General features: G+C 34.3%; 2 protein-coding genes and 1 pseudogene across 2 annotated transcripts; 1 reads left to right on the forward strand and 2 right to left on the reverse strand.

Moving 5' to 3' along the window:
- Positions 1–201: 201 nt before the first annotated feature.
- On the reverse strand, positions 202–1,563 carry LOC107177791 (NAC domain-containing protein 1-like). The gene has a single exon (XM_015532227.1). It carries the CDS (start codon positions 1,561–1,563, stop codon positions 202–204), a length of 1,362 nt encoding a protein of 453 aa, XP_015387713.1.
- A 4,890-nt stretch (positions 1,564–6,453) lies between these two features.
- LOC102608252 (ankyrin repeat-containing protein BDA1-like) lies at positions 6,454–8,728 on the forward strand (annotated as a pseudogene).
- A 250-nt stretch (positions 8,729–8,978) lies between these two features.
- Positions 8,979–17,791, reverse strand: LOC102608543 (uncharacterized). Its single transcript, XM_006484964.4, has 9 exons — positions 17,211–17,791; positions 15,903–16,043; positions 13,431–13,811; positions 12,720–12,824; positions 11,598–11,738; positions 10,564–10,767; positions 10,374–10,466; positions 10,067–10,178; positions 8,979–9,406 (listed from the first exon to the last, which is right to left on the reverse strand). Exons 1-9 carry the CDS (start codon positions 17,694–17,696, stop codon positions 9,363–9,365), a joined length of 1,707 nt encoding a protein of 568 aa, XP_006485027.1. The 5' UTR covers positions 17,697–17,791; the 3' UTR covers positions 8,979–9,362.
- Positions 17,792–18,415: the final 624 nt, after the last annotated feature.

Genomic DNA, 18,415 nt, shown 5'->3' on the forward strand with positions numbered 1-18,415 from the left:
GTATAAAAGTGGTCATAAGAAATATATTTAAAATGTAAATGAATTTACTCTCCCACTTATATGCAAATTATTTCTCGCGCAATTATTTAACCTCAAATCTTACTGTTACCCACGAGAACGTTATTGTTAAACTCAAATCTTTTAATTACATGGGGAAAAATTATTACAGTAAAAATAACACAAATTCGTGTCATAATCCAATTAAGACCAGATATGCTCCAAGTCCAGCATCAAGTCGCAATCATTTTGGCCAGATAGAAGCAGCTGATGAATTGATTCCAACTCATAATCAACTCCACCAGATTCTCTTCTCTGAGAAATGCTGCTTTCATAATCATGGTCAGATGAAATGGCAAAGGTTTCTTTAGATTGACACTCTCTCTGCTGCTGGTTTTCTTGTAGGCTCGAGTTTTGAACACTCTGATCAAGCACCACAACAAATGCTTCAAATTGTTTCTCAGCAACAGTAGATGAATGATCCATTCCATCAGTCTCATCAATGCTTTCTCCATCTCCTATTGGTTCTTGAGCATCATTACAAAGTAACTCTTCCAGAAAAGAATAGTCTTCCTCTATTAACTCAGGCAGTGCATCACAGTCTTCTTGCTGCACCAATGACTCAGGCACTGCCATGGCATCAGCAATACTCTCCGAATCACAATGACAATTCCCACCAGTTTCTCTACTCTGAAGCATGTTGTTTCCAGAGTCACATTGCTGGTTATATAACATCTGGTCAAAATTACTCATCATCATCTCCATAGATGGCTCGTAATGACATTCTGAATTTTGAATTAGTATCTGCTGACACTGATGTTGTTGCATTTGATCAGTTACAGCAGAATGTTCAGCAACACTACTTGCAAAGCCCATTCCACCAGATAAGCTCTGCTCACTCATCATGCCAGTACTGCTGCAACTAACTTCTTGATAATGCACATCATTCTGTTGCCGATTTTGTTGGTGGGTCAAAACCCTCTCCATCTCAGAATCTGTCACTTGTTCAGATTGATTGTTGTTTTCTTGAAAATCCTTCAACTTTCTTTTCTTTGCAGAACAGAACTTCTTATCTTGGCCAGTTGGTTGATTCTTTCGGAGCCTACAAAGCACATAATTGGTAGCTTGATTCTTGGGCAAATGTAGGGTGTACTCATGCATGATCCAAGCCCCATGATCCTCACAACCTTTCTTTTCATAACGAAACCGCTTCTTGGAGCCGATTTTGATTTTAGATTGGCCGCTTACAATGTCTTTACCGGCATCCTCCCCTTGCCAAGCACCACCGGAAGAACCGACTTTGCGGTCAATTCTGGAACCCTTAGAAGACTTTTTCTTCAATTGGGTGAAGAAATACATATCCTCATCAGCATTCAAAAAGGGTCCTCCATGTGAATCCCAAATTTCAGAGGGTTTTTTGTCATAAAGATTACAGTCCGTGACGAAATACTCAGCGAGAGGAATGGGTATTCCGGAAATCTTCTTCTTAAGATAATGTTCAACGAGTTCTTCATCTGATGGTCTGAACTGGAAGCCATGGGGAAGAAAGGGTCTGTGTTCTTGCATTTTGTTTGAGAAGAAAAGGGTTATTTCAACGGTGGGTTGATTTATTGAGAAAAATTGTTGGTGAATTGCTGAAAAGAAAAAACAGAGAAGCCGAGACACAAAGAGAGAACAAAAGTAGATGGAATGATGTCGGTGAGTGGTATTGTGTTATATTTATAGTCCGTGTAATCTGAGGAGTAGTAACGTTAAGTTCAGTAGCTTAAATTGCAAGCAACTACTAAGTTTCCTAAATGGGCAAATTCGAGAAAGGCGGGAGAAGAAGAAGAAGAAGAAGATTGCGTTCAAGAATTCCTAAATTGCAAAATGACTACAATGCCCATTAACTTTAACTTTCTTTTCTAAAGAAATTATTGCCGTCCAAGTAAAATGGCTGGTGGCATCATTTCTCAATTTTATTTTGAAATCAAAATTTCAATTGATAATTAAACTAAATATTAATGTAAATATAGTTAATATTAACATAATATTACTAATAATTTGTAATACTAAAATATAAATTTAATAATCTTGTTCAATATAGCACCGTACATGATTTAGTCTTAAATTTTAATTTAATTAATACAATATATTATAATATTTTTTTTTTCCCACTTCGTTATGTTTGGTAATATCTTTATTTTTGCTGGGTGCAGATGAGAGATTACTAGACAATGGAGCAAAAAGATTAAGAAAATAGTTTAACGATATTCAGATATTAACAAATATTAGAATACAGAAGTATGTTTATGATGCAATAGCAGATTAGCAGTCACATAAAATATTTTTTTACTTGTAATCAACAAAAAAGTAAATATTTTTTTAATTAATTCTTTGACGCCCTATCGAACAAAATCAGTATCCACGCGACCCAGGGATTAATTAGTTAAGACCATAATAATTTAACTAGAAATGAAAACATAATGTAACCTTAATAATAATAAAAGAAAAAAAAAACACTGAATGAATAATTAAATTTGATTATATTTTTATTTAATAAAACTTTCCTCCTTTTGTCGAGGTTCATAAAAAAAAGTAATAATTCTATACAATAATTGAAACCAACATACAATCATTAATAATATAAATTCAACTCAATTTGAAATTGGATTTAAAGTTATAGAATCAATTAAAGTAAAATAAATTAAAATCTTTTTAATAAAATAAGGTAGTGATTAGACGAACTATAATTTTTTAGATTCAGTTCTTTGGCGTATATTAAAACTTTGATAGCGACAAATAGAATTCAAATGATTATTGAAATATAGTATGCATTATTTGAATTGAAATTGCCAAGTAAAATTACAAATAAAAAAATAACTAATAATGTAAAATCAATATAACTAAATTAGGACAAATAAAATGCTGTTAGATTTTTTTGTTATTGCATTTTTAGTGATTAAAAATAAATGATATAATATGAGACACTTACAATTAATATTAGGATATATTGGATTGTAAATATTATGGGTGCGTTTAGCATATTATTTTGTATAATATTGTATTAACTATATTGCATCAGGTACATTGTTGTTTGATGTAGGGTGGATTATATTACATAAAAGAATTTTTTATATATATTTATGTTAAAATTATTTAAATTCATTAACATTTTAGGGTTTTATTATTAATTTTTGAAATTAAGTATAAAATAATTATTTTTATATCTTAATTTTTATAATAAAATTATTTAATAATATGTTATTAATAAATAATAAAATATTACAATATCATGTAATATTATTGATAATATTACATTATAATATAAGTTAATATGTCTTCTGGCTTCATTGCCTGCACATCAATTCAGAGCCAACATAAGAAGTTGTAAAATTAAATGGATCGTCTACTAGTGCAAGCTTTTTGGTGCAGTTCGGATAGAATTTCTATCTAGTAGGCTAAGAGCCTCGGATAGAGGTAACATAAGAGGTTTCCTAATTTGCTTTAACTAGAAAAACTAACCGCAAGAACTATGCAGTAAGAGCAATCAAACCAGATGATTACCTGCCCATAAAAATTAGAAGTTTCAAAGTTTTGATATATTGTTCGGTTGGCATTAAACAAATGGCAAAATGACTCAAATGCCCATTAACTTAATTTTAACTTTTTTTTTTGTTAAGCAAATAATTACCGTCCAACTAAAATGGTCAGCCGCCTCATTTTTCAATTTTATTTTGAAATCAAAATTTGAATTGATAATTAAATTAAATATTAGAATTAATATTAACAATGATATTACTAATAATATGTAACATTAAAAATAAATTTAACAATGTTGTTCAATGCAGCACCGTATATGGTATTGTATTAAATTTTAATGTAACTTAATACAATATAATACTACTAAAATTGTCAATTTTGCAAATAATTTCATAAATTGTTTAGTAAATCTAGATGGCGAGGCAATCACTTGTGAAATAGGTTGTCATAAATGTTTGACAAATTATTCATAAAAGCGTGACGTGTCTCTAAGTATTAAAAAGGACATATTTATTTTTTTGTCATTAATTATATATATTTTTTATGCATTATTGGTAAATTAATATATTCAAATTATTTATTGTAAATTAAATAAATTTTATGTGACAAGAATTTATTATTGATACATGTCATTTTTCATGTATTTTAGAATATTTTAGAGAACTACATTGTTACTCTCATATTCTAAGTAATTTTAATGGTCGAAATGTCAATGGACCTAGATATTTACCAAAAAAAAGTTGCAACAATTTTGACTACTGTTAATAATTAAATTATTTTTATTTTTTTAGCTTAAAAAATAAAAACAGGGACTTAATTGTTAATTACCAAATAAGCCATTCAACAACTCCTCCCTTTAGATCCAACCGTTAACTCACACAGGAGAAAATAAGGGTACCTATTCACCTATTTAAAAGTTCAAATTTGGTTTCCATGAGCATATAAAAGTTAATCTACATGTGTTGCAAAAAAAATCGTTCGATTTTCTTTTATCCTCTCATTAACTGGAAATCATCAATTCGTGATCACTACAAAAGAATTTCTTTCTTTTTCCCTGGGAAATGAGCCAACCTATTGAAATCCATGAATTATTTGTTGTTCATGTAACAATAGCCTGTACATGGATATTAATTTACATTGCGATAGCTACAAGCTCTTATTTATTGATAAGTTGGCAAGTTTTTTAATTCTAAGAAAAATAAAGCTCTATTTGGTGGGAAATTTTAGAATACATCAGAAATACCACGTCAGCCATAAACCAACACGTTATGTTATGACATATGTGTATTTATTTTGAAAAACATAATGTAAGTGGTGGTTATATTAAATTTAAATACACGTCATATATTCATTACTTAGTTGTATTACCTTTCATGTATTTCATAATTTCTCTTATTTGGTATTGAGGTTGAACAGTTGTATCTTTTAAGCTACAGTATTAAAGTATTTAGTAAATATTAGTTGTTATAGTTTGGAAACCAAATTGATTTGAACTACCACTTATATGATGAAAAACACATAATATCTTTACTATTTTTGTTAAAACTATTATTTTAAAGTCATATTTATTACTCATTATTATTTTTTATTTTATAATTATAGTTTTTTTTCTCGTAGCAGCTGTAACTTAAAAACTACAGTATCTCAATACCAAATAGAGACCAAAAGACACTAAAATATAGTCCGCACTAAATTTATTTTGATATAGATTCACTAAATTTATTCTGGTGCTGAATCGAGTCATTTCCTTTGCAATTTACATGATGAAATATAGAATTCAGGGTCCTAATAAATAATATAAAAGAGAAGAAGTGAACTACTTGGTTAGTTTGACCAAATTTGAAATCCTTCTGTTCTTCTCTCATTGAGAAATACGGGTGAAGTGAACGTTTTTACTTTTTAGTGCTTGTGAGTTGGGTTACGTTAACCTTCCTAAATTGTCTGGGGATAAATCCAGGCGGTTTTGTTTGAAATCTTCTGATTTTGTTTCTAAGAAAAACTGGTCATTATTATTATTATTGATAATGAAAACCATTGAAGTTTAACGAAAGAGAAATGTCTTCTGTCAAATGAAGTAATGAAATTTGAGTCACATAACATATTGGCAAGGGCAGAGGCTTATGGAGGCAGGAGGATGGTCACAGAGACAGATTTGGAAAAAAAAAATTGAAGTTTTGAAATGAAATATTAAAAATTAAGTATAAAAAGACTGATAAGTCGCTTGCCCACTTTATTTAAACTTTATATAGGATGAAAATGTAATTTTATATTTTTTGAAATAAAGTCAAAATGACCTAATTGTTTAATTTTTGTTTCATTAATTACTTTTTTATTTTGTTAATTGATTTTCATTTTGGTTTTTACTAGTAACAATAACTTCAATTATCAATCAAAATCCCCAAATGAAAATCGCTGCAGCTACAAAAAAAATATTTCCAAATTTCCACAGCCTTAGATGGAAAAATGGTCTAAAAGCAATCCTTTACTAACACTTCAAATTTGAACGTTGCCTCCCGGCTGTTTACTTCAACCGCCAACCCTGATAATTGGTGAGGGAAACTGCTCCAGGCAATCATAGATTCGGATACTTCTCATTAGAAAAATGCGCATGGTAAGATATTCATTTTAAATTCTGCTCACCTGAAATGGAGCTTCTTTATTTATTAAAATTAAATGATTCTACTGACCTTTATTTCGTCAATCATGTCAGTTAGGAAAACCTATATACTAGTCTTGATGTAACAATGTCAAGATACATGATCATGGCCTTAAAACAAAATAAAGGTTTCATGTCCATAAGAAAATTTTTCTTGGAAAGGCTAAAGAAACCATACCTCCGTGAATTATATCTCCTTTTCATATTATTTTCCCATAAGTGAAGTCCTGTGTGCTTACATAAGGACAACACTAAGGCATAGGGTATATTCCACCTCAATGGATAGAAAGCTATTTGAGGCAACTCAAGCAGGAAATGTCCAAAGCTTGCACCAACTTCTGGGAGAAAATCCCTTGATACTGCATACCTCTGCACTAACTTCAGCAGGAAATCCTCTACATGTTGCTTCGGCATATGGGCACATTGATTTTGTAAAGGAGATCATAAACCTGAGACCAGATATGGCTCAGGAAGTGAACAAAGATGGTTTTAGCCCTCTGCACATGGCATCATCAATAGGGCACACGGAGGTTGTAAGGGAGTAACTCAAAGTTGACCGAAAACTTTGTCAGCTACAAGGACCAGAGGCAAAGACTCCCCTGCACTGTGCAGCTATCAAAGGGAGGTCTCATGCTGTAGCCGAAATGCTTTCAGCTTGTCCAGAATGTGTCGAAGACGTGACCATTCAGCATGATACTGCTTTGCACCTTGCTATTAAGAACAGCCAGTATGGAGTGATTGCAATTATTGTGGATTGGATTAGAGAGATGAAGAAGGAACATATTTTCAATATGAGGGATGAGCAAGGAAATACAGTGCTGCACCTAGCCACCTTGAAGAAACAACGCCAGGCAAGTCCAATCTTATATTTAATCCCGTATTCAATAATTTTCAATCAAGTTAGTTCTTGTTTCTATTGCTTTCAGATCATTATAAAGCAGTGTTTGAGTTTAGACTGTGAGGCCACTGAAAGCTCATGTCTTATTAAGCTTCATTAGCCTGGATATCTCTTGAATCTAGAGAACCATGTATCTGCAATAAGGTTCCTAATTTGCTTCAATTACAAATTTGAACTGTACGTCACTATGCAGTTAAAACAGTCATATCTGACCTGCCAATAAAATCAAAATCTGTTATAAGATCCTTACAGTTTTGTACAGTTGTTTAGAGAATTGATTAGCGTGGATTCAAAATGGTCATAAAATAAAAGGGAAAAATGTGTTTCCTAAGAGCTTAAACTTTCCTCTATTTTAAATTTATCCCCCTGCAAGTGCTAAACTCAGTTCAATCCTGTGTTTCTGCGGTATCATGTCGACCAACCACCAGTGAAGTTCAAAATGATGGTGTCTACAGAAACTGGCGAATAAAAAAACTGGTCACTAAAAAAATTTCCTCATTGCATGCTCCAATCTTATTTTAGTTTTAGCAACTTTGTTAGCTGGAAACTCCATCTATTGACTAGGCTCAGTGTTTCATATCCTAGGACGAGTTGACTTCCAAGTTAGACACACTTCATGTCATGAAAACTTAGAAAATGATTGATATAACTGCTCGAGTAGAAACAAATATAACTGCTACGAAAGAAAATACATGTCAAGTATCATATGATTTATCTTCTGACTATAAAGAACAATTGAAAACTTGGATTCACTTGCAGGTAATAGAACTCTTACTTGGCCATCAAGCCAATGCTTCACAGGGGTTGGAAGTAAATGCCATAAATCATAGCGGTCTCACTGCATTTGACCTGCTGCTGATTTTCCTGAGTGAAGCTGGAGATAGGGAAATTGAGGAGATCCTTCGGAGTGCTGGAGCTACGGGAATGAGAGATGACAATCAAACATCAACCGATAATCCTGCAGCATCATCAGCAGAGACAAATCCACTGCGAACAAAAAATGATGTGACGGAGTATTTCAAATTTAAAAAGGGAAGAGACTCTCCTGGTGAAACCCGCAGTTCACTATTGGTTGTAGCTGCTTTGGTGGCAACAACAACCTTCCAGTTTGGCGTCAACCCTCCAGGGGGTGCATGGCAAGACAATAGCATACCCACCAGCAAAACACACATTGCAGGGGAGTCTATTTGGGGTTCTACGAACACAATTGCATTTCGCCTTTATATGTTTTTCAACTCTCTGGGCTTTAAATTGTCTCTTCAAATGATCAACATCCTAACAACCAAGTTTCCTCTGCAGTTTGAGCTTCAATTGTGTTTCTTGGCAATGAATTTCACCTATGACACTGCAGTAATAAGCATTGCACCAGATGGAGTGAAGCTTTTTGTCATTCTAACTATATCAATCCTGCCTGTAGCAATCGGACTTGCAGCTTATGGCTTCAGACTACAGCGAAAGAGGCGGCGTTCAGAACGCACAGCCACTGTTGAGCCACAGAATCAGTGAAAATAAGAGATTTAATAAAGATTTCGATATTCATATTCTAGGCCTGCTCTTTTTTACTTCATCAAATGCTATATTCTGATAGCTTTAACTCCTGCTATTACGTAGACATTTATATTAGGCAGATGTAAATTCCTTGCTCAATTCTTAGTTTCTTTTTCCTTCCATTTTTGTTCCTTTTCTGTATGAAACATTGCATCTCACCTACGTCGCCAATAACAGTGCTTAGTTCACCTCATACTTTTCTGATCCTTAACTTGTCTGTAGGAAATTGAGTTGGTAAAAATTAAGGGTAAAATCTACATTAATTTACAACAGAATGATAGTCAATTTAGCTGGGCCCTAAGTAAATAAACAATCAAAACCTATCCGACAACTCAAATCTTTGCTTACAGGAGGAAAGAAACAAATGGGCAAAACTTAAAAATTAATGAACTCAAGTAATTGAATTTCACAAGGCCAGACCAAAAAGATGGAACCAAGAAAGAAAACTTCATATGCCTACAAACCTAGATAAACAAAATATTACAGTAAGATTTTTCATTTGAAGGGGAAAAAAAAATATTACACTGAGATTAGTCAATGTCTTTCTAATTGCATTCTGTGCATCATTGTCGATGCATTAATAAATACCGCCCCGAACTACATAGGGTTGACTCTCAGCAGCGTGTAGTACTTGACAGGGAATGCTAGAGCAACTTGGGAGGAGTTGAAACAGAAAAGAGAACCTGAAGGAAAGCTACTTTCTCTTACATCCTTGATTGTCCACAGCATCATCATACAGAATTAGTCATTTTGTAGGCAGTAAAGCTGACGGATATTTCCTGTAGCTGTTATTACAATAGAAAATCACACGATTATTACAATAGAAAATCATATGATGCGTAATACAAGTAAAAAACCATGTCAACAATATAAAAGGTAGTAAAGCACTTATAAGAACAGAATTTTTATTTTGTACTACGTTAACATGAAATAGAAAGGGGCAGGAATAGGGCAGGTGTGCAAAAATGCCTATTTGAAACTTCAATAGGAATGTAATAAAGACTGCAGAGAGCTATGACTCGTTAACCCTCCTTTTGATGCAGGAAATATGTATGTAGTTCACCTATCTATTCTAGAGATAAATCTACATAAACGAATGGAAAAGGGATCAATCGAGGTGCATATACTCTCTGATATAGAAGTATCAAACCCCTAGTTTCAGTAACTACATTCAAATCAGGCAAACAAAATCAACTGAAAATATATTATGTCATAGCAAAGCATAGGCTGCTGGTAAGGGAAATATGCAGAAAAATTAATCCTTTAAATCAACTTTCCAATATTAATTTTAAGATGGGAGTCCGCCTTTCACATCTTTTTCCCATTTTTTCTAGTATCAAAGCCACAGAGTACAAGCATCAACCAATCGAATGAGAAGTGAATTGAGCATACTGCAAAGAACTACGAAAGAAGTGAAAATTCAGAAAGCTGAATATGAAGATTACCATATAGCCAGTCTCTGAAGTATACATGGAGTGCACTTGACACTTCCCGTTTCCGGTTGTCATCTAGGGGTGCCTCCTTGATAAGCTTCTTTATCTCCACCCAGCTCTTTTGCTGTGGAAAAGAGAGAATAATTTCAGAAAACCAAACATGAAGAACATTTTTTTTTATGATAGCAAACATGAATATCAGTAAAAGAACCTGAAACCAACTTTTAGAGTATCACTTACTAACACAAAAAACATGAAAACTCAGGAATTAAAAGACATCAAATCATCTGGTCATAATCAGATGGGTTGGTGCACATACTTTTCTCTGCTGAGCTGCTACATAAGCATCTGGTAATGGAAAAGGGTTGGCTTTTGTTGACCCAGCACATTCACCTCCAAACCAGTTTGGGATCTGTGTCAAGAAGTAAATGGATATGGTCATAGGTGATATGTGATTTGAAAACAAATAAATAGAAGAAACAGAATAAAACAAACCCAAGTTAGCATACCAAAAAATCTATGAATTGGTCAGGATCTACATGAGTAGCTGACTCAGCTTGAGCATCAGAGACACCTGCCGGATGAGATAATGAGTCATGCGGATCAACTGCTCCGAGTGCCAAGGGTTCATCCCATCTGTTGATAGTTGCCTCAATACCAGCTTCCGCCATGTGCTCCTCCAACTGAGAGTAAAATGTATTATATGGTGCCACCTGACAAGAATCCAAAGAATGAAAAGAAATGTGAGTCTTCTTATCACATCAGGCATGAAAATCAGAATCTATGAAAACCATCAGTAAAGTGCTTCACCAGATTTTAGGGTCCAAACTACCACTGCAACTAAGATGAACTCCAGAGATCACTTAAATGATATCTTCAGTAGATGCCTAATATTTCAAGTGAATCAATAATATGTCCAGGCTGTGCTTAACCATTTAGCCAGAGTTGTTTCTTGATTTCTAACTTTTTCAGCATGACTGAAAATAGAGTCAGAAGGTATATAAAGAATTGGTCCAGTGAGATTGGTTCTAAATGATTCCAACAAAAGTGTCAACTAGAATAGAATGAAGTGACCATTATAAATTCTAAAATTCCTTTATGAAACTGCCTGCTGCCAAGCTTAAAATTAATGACTACCATATTGGCTGTTGCTCATAGAATTCTATAGCTAATGTGAAATCCTACCTCTATTCAGAGGAAAAACTACATAATTAATATAAGCTGTAACAGAAATATAATAAGAAAACAGTTAGCTCGTCACAAGATAGTGTCCAATATTTCCATTAAAGGCCGGTATGGCCCACGCAGTACAGTTGTCTTGCCTGTTCTTCATGCCAAGCACATGATGGCATAATAGCAAATAGACCAAAACAACTTACTCTAGAACTAAGCAACTCCACCAATAAGCTAAACTAATTTTCTACAACACAATATCATTTATTTCCCAAAATCATTATAGTCCATTTCAATAGGAAGCAAATTCATAAGCACAAAGAACTAGCTGCCAACTTTGTGAACACAACATCAAAACTGACCAACTCACCTGTAGCTTATGGTTATCACCCACAATGAGTGGTCTCTGGTTTACTCCCAGAAAGAAGACGCACTCGCGACAATTGGCAATGCAGACTCGTCTTGCTGCTGTAATCACATGAACTCGCTCACAGTGTTCAACCCTTACAGCCTGCAGAAGGAACCAAAATCATACATCATACTTTACTAGTATTACCTTCCATCCAAGATAAAAGAGGCAACATAATGCATAAAGTCAAACTCAGATGCTAGCTAAAGACATATACTACAATTATCCGGTTGATTACTTGACATAACAGAGAAGAAAGAAGACAGTAAATGCTCAAATATGAAAGAAAACTGCAAGTGAAAAACGAATGACATTTCCCAGGGTGAGAGTATACATAATTATTTAGGTCAATGGGAATATTCCTGTTAAAACCCAGACCAGGAATAAAGAAATGAATATGTATGAGTACTCAAGACCCTTTATCAAGCAGTTTAAGAAAGACTGCATGCCAGTATATACTATCTTTTGAAAATAGTACAACCTAAAAGGAACACACAAAAGATTAGAAAAGTTTCAGATGTCCTGTTCTCAATTTGTAGCACCATGAAATGGCAAAATGTTTCCAAATTTTATACATGCATCTATGACGTCTACATAGAGATCATCTGGAAGCTGCACTCATGTCCTTTGATAGAAAAAATTGTTTATCGAATGGTGTGCATGTGATACTCTTTCTAGCAGCATTTGCAGGAATGACCTTAGAATATCTTGGGTAATGGACTGAAAAACCTAGCTAATCAGTATAATCTCAACCATGACAAAGAATGCAATTATGCATGAACACACGAGTTCAGAACATTCTACCACACACTCTCATCATTAGCTACTTCTCTACCCAAGCAATATTGGATATGACCAGTTATTATGAGTGATGGACACTGTATGCGGGGACGAGAAAGACATACAGAGAACCAGTATCCTAACCATATTGATTTGAAATAATCACAGGAGTAATATTGTTGTCAATCTGTCAGTTAAACATCATGGATTAAATGGATGGAATCTGCTAATCAGCCAAAGTAAATGAGGAAGTCATCACAACACTCAATATTTGAATGGACAAAACGAATATCTTGTTACTACCTTGCCAACAGCTCCAAGAATAATAGTGGCATCTGAGCATCCATATATTGTGGCATATCTTAAAGGCGCTAAAATGTAAATGGCTGAATCATGGCAATTGATAACCTGCAATGATGTACATAACGTCAAACGTATTGAAAATGAAACTATATAAAAAATTAATACATTAAGACAATGCAGAAAGCATGTAAGAAAACATGTTGACTAGACTCGATAGCAGAAATGACAATGGCTGTTATTCTGTTTGAGACTTGATAACCCGAAAAAAGTTAAGCACTTGCCAACTTGGGAAGGTCATCCGTATAAGTCCTAAAGAGACTACAAGAAGCATCATAATAATGTAGATTGATAACATAGCTTAGTGAGTATGCTAGCCCAAATCTCAATACCCAAATATAGTAATCCGCCTAATTAATGATAACACCAACATCTAATAATTTAAGAAATGTAACTTCAATTATCAAACAATAATTGGGTCAAATGTTGTAAATTTGGTCCAGGATTCCACCTTCTAACAACCCTAATCACTGTACACCTTTCTTTTCTGTTCCTTATTGCAAAAATGAATGTAAGTGCAACAAGCTAGCAATAAATAAAAGGAAAAAGTAATTCCAGAATAGTCAGTGAAAATGAACATAAATTTAAAAGGCAATAGACTTGTAATCACCAAGATTTCAGTCAAACATAGCAAATTTACTTTTCAAACCTAACCTTGACAGAAGAACCTTTAATCTCAGAAGCTTGCTTTACATATGATGCTTTGGAGATCCCTTCAATAAAACTTGGACCCTTTGCACTTGTTGACGACTTGATTGAACTTGTGCAGGCATCAGCCATCGCCACATCCTGATCAGAGTTATTGGCTGGCCCATTTTCTCTTGGGGAAACTCTTTCAGTAAGATGTTCCAATGCAGAAGCTATATTCTGAAGAAGCCAATCATGAACTTGTGCGGCAGGAACAGGAACAGCAGGCATGTCGGGATCTGAATTGGCGAAAAATGGAGCTGCTTGGCTTAAAGGAATTCCTTCAGACCCCTTCTCACCAAATTGAATCAGAAATGCAAGGTGCTCAAATCCTTCCATGCTCAAGACCTAAAACAGCAGGGCGAACTAGCAAATTGATATGAAGCTACTTTGGTACAAAGAAGCACAAAAATGAAACTATGTTTAGATGAATAATCAAATTTCCATATATTTACTAGGGTTTAAATCAATTTATGCCAACAAACATTATCTCTGTGAAAGTGTATCAGGCGGGGAACTTTATCATAGTCAAATCATGATTCAAGTATCTCAGTTCACAACCAAAACCGATATCATCCACAGATTGTCATAGAAATATAGCCACAAATGAGCCCACTACTGATGAAAAACCTAACAGCCAACTTAATACGAAAGGCCCTTCATGCCTTACAAAGAAGAAAATTCAAGTCAGGCATTCTACACCTATACAGCATGCACGCTGAAATGCATGCATCATTGAGCCTTGTCCAATTCATATTTATCTTAATAAGAAAAGATAGTTCAAATATAACTGCAGATGGCTACAAAGTGAAAGAAAAATGAATAATGTTAAAAAAAAAAACAGTTTAAAACATAAATCATATAACCCCCTTGAACACAGAATACAAGAAGGAGGCAGTATCACAAGAACAAAAGCAAGTGAAGCAACAAAGTAAAGACATGCCACGTTTTGGATAAGCAATTCATATATATATATATTTTTAAAAAGATGCTTCATTTAATCTTTTGATAAAAGGAGAGGGGGTGTTTGAGAAAGGATCAAATGGATTTTGAAAAATTTTAGAGCTAAATATGAATCCTAGACAAATTAGAACACAATAATGTCAACCTACCATTGTATATCCACTTTGCATTTAACATAGTATTACATGATGATTGTACTCTGTTGTCATGATAAGATTAAGAAATGATGGTACCGTAGACCAATTGAAAGGGATGTAGCACAGCTTGGTAGTGCATTTTATTTGGTTACAAAACTTTACTGGTTCAAATCCTACCATCGCTACCAATTACCGCTAAGAGCAGCAGCAGTGCAAGATTCTTTTTATTTTTATTTTTCCAGATCAATTCAATTCTGACAAATATAATCTTTTCTTTTAGGATGTATGATAGCATACACACGCTAGAACTGTTTGGGTCAAAAAACAATTTCTCCGATGTTATATTTTTTCTGTTGGGATAAAAATGCACAAGGTCATAAGGTCAAATCCGACAGACCGTGTTCAAAAAAAAAAAAAACTTGACTAACAAGAAAATGTGACTATATTCATAGGTTATAAAGAGACAAAAAGAACATTAAATGGTAATTAGGGGTAAAAACAAATCTACATTTGATACACACACACAGGGGGAGAGGAATAGCTTTTGAATGATTTAGGGATCCAAGAGGCATTTAGAGCACTCGACATGCTAAACGCCAAACATTTAGTTGAAAAGATTTAAACAAGGATATTATTTAGGAAAGATTTTTAATCACAGATAAAATTCATTAAATTTTCTGCTAAAACTTACTCATTAAGTCAGTATTGTAAATCTTTTCTTAGAACATTCTCAGAATTCAAAAACTTTTGCTAGGATTTGGAAGGCCAAAGAGTACATGATTATCTTCAGATTAAAGTCTAGATATGTTAGTATCTCCATTACCAACTCTACCAAGGGAAATGCCTACTGCCCAAAGAATTTAAACTTTAAAAGCGAGAAAGAGAGTAAAGCAAAAAAGAAAGTTTAAACTTTAAAGAGAGAGAGAGAGCAAAAAGTAAAAAAGAAAGATAGGGTTGCCAGCAGTTAAACTAAATTGCATTTTACGTTTCCATTTTGATTATCAATATATATATGGAGATACTAATGTTTCCTATTACAGGAAACACGCATCCTGATATTGTCTATGACACTAATATTGTTAAAGACTACATCCAAGCTTAAAACTAAGTATGGAGAGAACATGCTACCGTCTTGACTATTCATTTACAATCGATTAAAGGACTAATTTCTATGACTGCATATGCATAAACAAAAAAGGCCATGGCTAAATAAGAGCATCAGAAATTACACAGAGGGGGTTCCATTTGGTTTTAACCATATAAAAACCTAGCCCAATATTAGAAAACTCCGAAGTATAACCTCCACCAAACTGAAGGGACTAAACAGTAAAAGGCATACCAAAGACTCCTCGCCTTCCCCCTCAGCAGGCTCTGCCAAAAGCTGGAGAATGTTAGCCATGTGCTTTTGCAGATAGGATAATTGATGAGCCTCTTCGTCAGATTGTGATGGCATGAACCGACGGCTGTTGCTCCGCACAAGCTGCAATGTCAACACCAGGCTTAAAAATCACAGACTCCCAATTCAAAGTTCACAGTAGCAACATATGAAGTGAAAATATAATTACTTTTAAGAAAACAAATATAGGTTCATAAATTAAAAGAGAAAGATTTACAAGGGAGTCAACTCAAAAATCAAGGGAATAAACAAGGACAAAAGGCCGGAAAATATGAATATCATATAGAATTAAAAAAAAGTTTTATAGACTTTCAAAAATAAATAAATAATAGAAAAGAAAAGAAAACCCCACCCAAATCTCTAAATGACAAAAATGGTTACAGATATATCGATATGTCAAGTCACTGCCCCATAACAATCCTGCTCTTTAAATTCTGAGGACACAGATGCCCAAAGAGAGGCCTATTTGTCCTATAATGATAATACCTTCTCCAATTTTCTTTTGATACGAAAATTTCCCTAAAGATCATAAAATGCTGATACATAATCAAATTCACACTCCTTGGAAGTTCAATTACAGGAAAAAAAAAAAAAGGCAACGTCTGGGTAGAGAGTAAAATTCAATTGTGTAAGCTACTATCCTCACCGATTCATCCTTAAACATCTGCAAGTAAAGACTATAACACATTGCTTATAAACAGTGTGATTTGAATTCAATCTTATAAGCAGTAAACTATGATACAATGCTTGCTAGGATCATTTCTCCTTCATAAATATCACTCAGTAGACTTATAATACAATACCTACTATGCCACGCATCTCATAAAGCTAAAATGCTAACTTGCTTAAGTACTTCAAACATTGCCAACAAACATTCTGAAACTCTGAGCTCCTTTGCAAATGTCAACCACCACTAAAAGCAGCAAACAAAGGAATTATACAGAGTCTCAAATCTACACCATTCCCAACCAACAAGCACATCAACATCCCAAATTAGTATCAAATGCAACTACAGGATCATATTCTTGGAAACATTTTATAAAAAAGAAAAAAGAAAATGCACGAGAAAATCGGTCCAAGAACAGCTAAGGTTCGATCAAATGTAATTCAATTCCCTAATTAATTATTCGACAAGTACAATCCCATCTGAAAACCCAATAAATCGCTAGCAATTCAATAAAAATGACACAATAATTCTAAGAAATATTGTACATTGCACAAATGAACACGGCGATAAAGAAAAAAATTAACCTGAAGCGGCGACAAAGCCGATAAGTACCCATCAAAGGCAGACGTGGAGGGCCACACGTCAGCGACCGAGGCAGAGTCCTTGTGCGTCCTGGGCAATAACCTCTTATAAGACTGTATGTACAAGAACAGTATCAGATCCCTCAAATCGGCACCGACCGAGTCAATCTCAGCGGGCCGAGCCTTGACGATCGGGTCGGCGTCAGCGTGGAGCACTGACCCAAGGGTATCGAGAACAAGCTGGGCGTGGTCGATGGAGATCTGGAGCGACTCAGCGAGGGTTTCCGAGTTCACTCGGCCGGTCGGGGCGAGCTTCAGCTTGAGCGGGATTAGGGTTTGGATCGGGTCGCTGAGGATGAGCTTGGGGATTGGTAGCAGGCCGTGCTCGAAAGGCTCCCGCCGCGGGTGGATTATGGAATTCGGATTCGGACTCGGTGCCAGGTCCGGATCTTCCCGCGACGACGTAGACGGTTCGATTGAATCGCTCATTTTCTCTTATTTTCAAATTAAAATAAAATTAGAGAGTGTGGGTGTGCGCGCTTTTGAGACCAGAGAGAGATGGGGGAGTGTGGGTGTTCTACAGATCTTTCTTTTAGAGAGATGAAATGAAAATGAAATGTCGTTCGGTGCGAGTTAGGTGGATTTAGGTTCACGGATATCGATGATGTGGCGAAGTCTGGTTGGATTAATTGGTTTACGCAGAAGAGAAGGACCTAATGAAACTATGACGTGTGGCAGGTAGTTATTGTATCACGTGGATCGTGCACCTTCTGATCTTTACCCCGTTCTATAGTTGTTTCTATATTCGTTAAATTAATTGGGCCTCAAGCAAATCATCGAGATCGAGGCATTCTTATAGCGGGAATATTGGAATTGGATGATTAAATTACGTTAAGTTTGTAACTAATATAAATTGATGAATTTAGTGTAATTTAATTTTTTTTATAATTAACATAAAAAAGAACACACAAATTAAATGTGTTTTAGAACTATTTGGAATTACTCAAGTAACCTTTTGGCATAAACTTTGGATTTCTCTAATCATTAAGCACATTTTGATGCATATATGATAAGGTTATTTATGTATTGTCTTGGCAACTACATAATATATTTGTCTACTAAAATAGTAGGTAAATAATTATTTTTTTTTGAATTAAATCAAAATATCATGAAATTAACACTTGATTTTTTTTTTTCTTGATTTTGTT

Source organism: Citrus sinensis, chromosome 4 (assembly GCF_022201045.2).
Source record: "Citrus sinensis cultivar Valencia sweet orange chromosome 4, DVS_A1.0, whole genome shotgun sequence".
In the NCBI taxonomy this organism is placed as follows: domain Eukaryota; kingdom Viridiplantae; phylum Streptophyta; class Magnoliopsida; order Sapindales; family Rutaceae; genus Citrus; species Citrus sinensis.

Excerpts from the sequence above, each read along its gene's own strand:
- LOC107177791 (XM_015532227.1), bottom strand. The coding sequence starts at position 1,563 with ATGCAAGAACACAGACCCTTTCTTCCCCATGGCTTCCAGTTCAGACCA.
- LOC102608543 (XM_006484964.4), bottom strand. The coding sequence starts at position 17,696 with ATGAGCGATTCAATCGAACCGTCTACGTCGTCGCGGGAAGATCCGGAC. Across the intron at positions 11,739-12,719 it reads TTCTTGGAGCTGTTGGCAAG|GCTGTAAGGGTTGAACACTG; the intron begins GTAGTAACAAGA and ends TTCCTTCTGCAG. Across the intron at positions 9,407-10,066 it reads CTTCAGAGACTGGCTATATG|CTACAGGAAATATCCGTCAG; the intron begins GTAATCTTCATA and ends TTGTAATAACAG.